The sequence below is a fragment of the Limulus polyphemus genome, unplaced genomic scaffold, assembly GCF_000517525.1.
Source record: "Limulus polyphemus unplaced genomic scaffold, Limulus_polyphemus-2.1.2 Scaffold840, whole genome shotgun sequence".
Taxonomy (NCBI): Eukaryota; Metazoa; Arthropoda; class Merostomata; order Xiphosura; family Limulidae; genus Limulus; species Limulus polyphemus.
Genome location: NW_013666450.1, coordinates 262182 through 267742, shown reverse-complemented (window position 1 = coordinate 267742; position 5561 = coordinate 262182). Strand labels below are relative to the sequence as shown.

Here is a 5561-nt window from a genome sequence, read left to right as displayed (position 1 = left end):
AATTGTAACGTTTATGTACGTTCTGTACTAATTTCTCAAACTCTCAAGAGAAATAAAAGCTATCTGTAACTTTGCTTCTTTAAAAGCACAAGTTGAAGGTACAGACTGGGATATCAATGTTCTGCCCACGGCGAGAATCGAAAACCCGATGTTTAGTGCAAAAAGCCCTCGTTCTTACCGCTGAGCCATTGAGTTTAAAAGGATAATAAAAGAAAGTATTCGGTTTTGAGTCATGTTAACATTTTTGTCTCTCTTGTCTTATCTTTGATTATCATTTTAATTTTCTGAAAATATTGATCTATTGTTTCTGTCATTAAATAGATTCACATCAAACTTGATATAAAGAACACTTTACTTCAGTAACAAACATCATTTGTCAGATATTTTATTGATAACTCCATCTGTCTATTTTATTATTATTATTATAAATTACATAATATCATTTGGGACTATAAATACTTAACAAGCCACTGTAATGGCTCACCGTTAACCCAATGGCTTATAACGCTAAAATTTGGGTTCAATTCCTCACAGTGACATACCACAGATAGCCGATTGTTCTACTTAGTATTTAAGAATAAATAAAACCAAATAATTAACATCACTTAATCCTTGTTATCAATATAAAATAATATTCCCTATTTTCGTTATTATTCCAGAATGGTACGTATACTTAGCATTAAATATATGTTTTCTCCTCGTTTACAAAAATCAAAGTTGGAGGACCATATTTCTAGTCTAGAAATCATTATTACAACGGCTTAACACTATCTTGATTAAAAACTAGGTACAGTAAAAGACAAATCAAAACTGATCGCGTTATGTTTGTAAAATCCGATGTGGGTAATAATATTTTCATTTAGAGTCTATAATGCAGCTTTTCCAAATATATCAATATTTTATATAATTACAATTACGAAATGTAATTCAGACATACCTTTAAATACCAAGGTAAAATAGAAAATTAATTTACTACAATTAAAAGTCGCATTACTAAAGATATTTTATAATAATTTGTTGTCATTTAACATCCATTCTATCACATAATAAGTAACTTTTAAGGTTCTCTATATATCCTAAAATGTTTAAATGTTTTTGCTCATAGATGTGAAAAAATGACGTACTTTTAACACATAAGAAATATTACAGTGAGTTATATTCATTGTTCACAAAAAACATGCGCAATATCTTTCGAAGCATTCCACATTACTGACGTAATCTAAACCATTTGTCAGGGGAAATAACTTTCAATTACAAAATTTAAAAGATTTCCTACTAATAAACTTTGGAGAAGTGAGATATTGTTCTCTGTAGTTTTGTTTCAAACATCTCCTTTCTAATGTTTATAAACTAGAAGAATTTCCTCCATTAATCTGAGTTTCAAAATCCAAGATAAACATTAGTTCATCAGTTTAGACAGCAGACTTATACTAACTGGAAAGAGTCCTGCTGACCACTAAATCTCTTGCTAGACGGTTTAAACTACTAAGACAAGAAGATACGTAAACAATAAAATGCAGCTTAATTTATAAATGTTTATCCTGGTATAAAGTCTGTTACAATAAACATTAACACTAACAAGAACGTGGGCACAAAGTAGACCGAGAGAGAAAGCGAGTTGTATAAATATAGGTGGTGCTCTCGTAAGTCAGATCATCTACTACACACACATCGAGTATACACAAGCAACTCTGTAAGATCTGACGTTCTTGGTGTGTGGTTGAACACATTAGCTGAAGAAAATTTATTGATAGAAATAACTTTTGAAAAAATCCATTTTATTCTTTATCATTGGTCCACGATGTGGAAAGAACTTATAACGTTTACAACATCTTCACATCCCATGAAAACCTTTATTCTTCTGTTGATGATATGGGAAGTCACGGGTAAGAAACAAAAACATGTTTTACAATTGTTTTTATTTTCTTATACATTTTTCATCAAAATAATTTCCTAATAAAATATTCTAAATTACACTATACGATTTACAAGATAGTAAATCTAATTTCCAAAATGCTCAAAACGTATGTTCAAGAGGGCTCTACCTTTTATACTCTATATGATATTCAGAGTTCTTTATCTAAGGTTAACATGATTGAATTATAGATTTTCTCACGCAGGTTTCTTGGATTTTGACGAAGACAAACGCCAAGTCGTAATTCCTTATCCTCGTGTTGGACGATCTTTCTGGAACTGGTCGGAAGACAAACGTCAAGGTTTGATTCCCTTTCCTCGAATTGGACGAACTTCCCGGAACATGACAGAAGACAAACAAAGAGTTCTGGTTCCGTTTCCTCAAGTGGATCACTCTGAAGAGAAAGATTTGCAACTAGCTCTTATTCCACGTCAAGTTATTCCTTCACCACGATTCGGTCGATCATTTACTTCTGGTATTGGACGCCACGTTTTGGTTTGGCCCGACTCATTGCTTGTTCAGCAGGATGGAGACAAACGATCATTCTTTACTCCACGCATCAGTAGAATTCTGTTCATACCCCGACTTGATAAAACAGACAGCGACAGTGACAGTAATATACTATACACAGGGTATTAAATAATAATTATTACAATAAGACACGAAGTTCAAACGACCTCGTTAACGATGAATAGCCATCTGAGGCTTGAAATATGTACTTACCTTTTATAAATATGCTCCAAAAATATACCATATTGAAAATACTTAAGTTAGTTATTGTGTGTAAATGTATAATATTGTGTTGCTCTAATAAATGAACTGCAAGTTATTTAGGGTTATTCTATTCTTTATTTATTCTATTACTTATATTCTACTATGCACACAAATTTACATAGGTAACCAGATCAGTTAGCTATTAAAAATCTCTGATATCTTATTCGATGAGATGTTATTCTAACCTTAACAGGGAAATCAACAGAGTATGTCAGTCTCTACAAAACTGTCATTTTAAAAATGATTTTGGTGGAACTAATTTTTATCTCCTTTTAATTATACACAGTTAGAAGAATTAGACGCCTAAAGCACAGAAAAATACATAAATAATAAACTGTTTTACAATTTGGTATATCATGGTATGAAATCTGTTCCAATGAACATCTGCATGTAAATTCCTAACTACTCAATACGTAAGAATAAGGAGCTTATATCTAATGATTTATATAAATATATATATATATATTATATTCATAATTGTTTAGCTTATGTTATGATGAAGAGAAAAATATTTGATTTCTTTATAATGATAAGTACAATCGAATTATACTTTCTTATGTCCAGGCTACATTCAGTATGAGGAAGACCAACACCAGGTCGTAATTCTCTATATTTCTATTAGACGATCTTCCTGGAGCTGGTCAGAAGACCAATGTTTTTAATTTCCGTTTTCTCCAATGGGTCGGTTTGAAGGGAGACAACAGGTGCTAGTTCTTATTCCACGTGTTAAACTTACTCACGTTGATCTTCATGGGGATTATATGGATAAAAACAATTTGATTCTTAGCAGTTATCTACTGTTTATAAAAACTGTATTCGCCGATAGAATAGGTTGGAAAAAAATCTCTATTATCATCTGATTGTGAAAAGCAAAATACAAATAATAAAGTCCAGAACCAGGCATATAGTTCATTCGCAGAAGACTTTAACAAGGAATTACACCAGTTATTATTACACCTCGATAGGTCGAACATAAACTCCAAGTGACGGTCGTCAACTTATGTTTGGTCCGATAACCTGCTTAATTAACCAAAAGGAAAAACTTTACTCCACTCAAGTTGGATGTTAATGAATAAGAACTGAATATCAAAGCCACAACGAATTGGTCTGCATTAGGAAACTTAAATATATCTTAAGCAAAGGAAAAAGGATATTTCATAGTACATTCGTTCATAGTTAGTGAGCTTAATGAAGGTACAAGATATTTAGTACGTTTGTAGGCGTAGGAGCCAAGAGTAGATAGAATAGATCGATAAGCCAAACATAAAACCAGGGTGGAAACTGTAGGATAAAGTTCTGCAAAAGTGGTGTCAGAGATGAGTTTACAATATTTAGAATATCTTAAAGTCCGTTGAAACTTTTCCACACGCTTGAGAGTAAGTTTAAGCCAATCATTATCAAGAGCTTTAAATTTTGTTCTGTCATTTAAAATATCTTCCATTTTGGAGACATAATTTAAAATGACGACACCTGTACCCCTTTATCTTCCCGGATAACAACAACGTTTCGGTTATTGGCAAGTTCTTTTAAGGCAGAAAACTCAGCCTGTTTAATAGAAGAAGGTTTGTTTATGGGGTTAAAGATATAGAAGGAGTACAATGACGCATTTTAAGATTTAGTTTGAATAGTTTTCAGGTTCAGATTTTCAATCAGAATGGTGAGATGATGAAAGTCGATCCACGAAATTTTCTTCTTAAGTTCAAGACTGGCTAAAGTATGTTGGTTAGTTAGCTGTTTTGTTTTTTTTTCGTATATAATGTCCCAATCCTTTATAATATTCTAATCTGGTAGTAATGTCTCTATCAGTTATGCTATTTTATACTTCGTGGTTTTTACATATGGTTAAAAACTGAATATCAGTCAGAAATTTTGGAAACTTCGTGGTTTTTACATGTGGTTAAAAACTGAATATCAATCGAGACCTTCCGAAGTTTGAGATCAAGCTTTTCAAAAGTACGAAACAAACGTAACACATCATATCTAATCCACCATGTCAGAGTCAGAGTATTTGCAACTGATTTGTCAGGTGGAAAATGAAGTTTTATAATAAATATTCAAAACACGGTAATACCAAAAAACATCTTAAATACGGATGTTTCTGAATTTTCTTAAATTCCATCATCAGCATTAATATTTCAAAAAAAAGTTATTTCACAATATTCGAACTACAAAACCCGACATTAGCATTGAGAGAGTTTTCGTATTCAATCGGAAGGTTATAAAGAACAGATTTAAACGGTAACAGTATAATGGATTGTACGATAAAACGTGCGGTGCGGTATACACGTGTTTAATAAATAACATTGTTAAGAGAAACTATTACATAGAAAGGCTTAAATATAAGTATAAACACTGTATCTTTAAATTAATAATAAATATCAAATAAAAACACTGCGAATCAGGAATTGATTATGTTGATAAGAACAGAGAGGAGTTTATGTTATTATTTAGTGTTAGGTAGAGTTCGTAATCTACGGTTTCAAAAACGAGAATAGTAAAGTTTTCTAGAAGTATGGGGGTGGTGGTTGTTATTGTCACTAATCAATAGAATACAAGACTCGGGTGGATTAGGTAGCTTATATCAGTTTCTTCCTACGTTTAGTATTTACGTAATCATTTAGAATTTATAATCTGTTTAAAACCAAAGACACTCTACCCATTCCTATGCGCTCGTGGTCGTACATATTGGTGAAATTACACATCACCTACATGGCGTGCACACGAGCACATGGGAATTTCAACTAGAAGCAGATATAAGCTGTGTAACATACCCGAGTCTTGTGTCCAATTGTTCGATTGTACAGTGAGAATAACAACCACCCCATACTTCTAGAAAACTTTAAAATTCTTGACTCCGGAACTATAGATTACG

General features: G+C 32.1%; 1 protein-coding gene across 2 annotated transcripts in view; it reads left to right on the top strand.

Annotated features, from left to right (window-relative positions):
* The window catches only part of LOC111086089, a 19843-nt gene extending 17099 nt beyond the window's left edge, over nucleotides 1–2744 (top strand). Inside the window, exons 1-2 of one of the 2 annotated variants that reach the window (XM_022387610.1) lie at nucleotides 1649–1886; nucleotides 2121–2744. In XM_022387610.1, coding sequence (XP_022243318.1) covers nucleotides 1802–1886; nucleotides 2121–2554 — 519 coding nt within the window. In that variant the 5' untranslated portion in view covers nucleotides 1649–1801 and the 3' untranslated portion in view covers nucleotides 2555–2744. Of the gene's footprint in view, nucleotides 1–1648; nucleotides 1887–2120 lie in introns of those variants that run through there. The other variant, XM_022387611.1, reaches the window with a different exon arrangement.
* Nucleotides 2745–5561: the final 2817 nt, after the last annotated feature.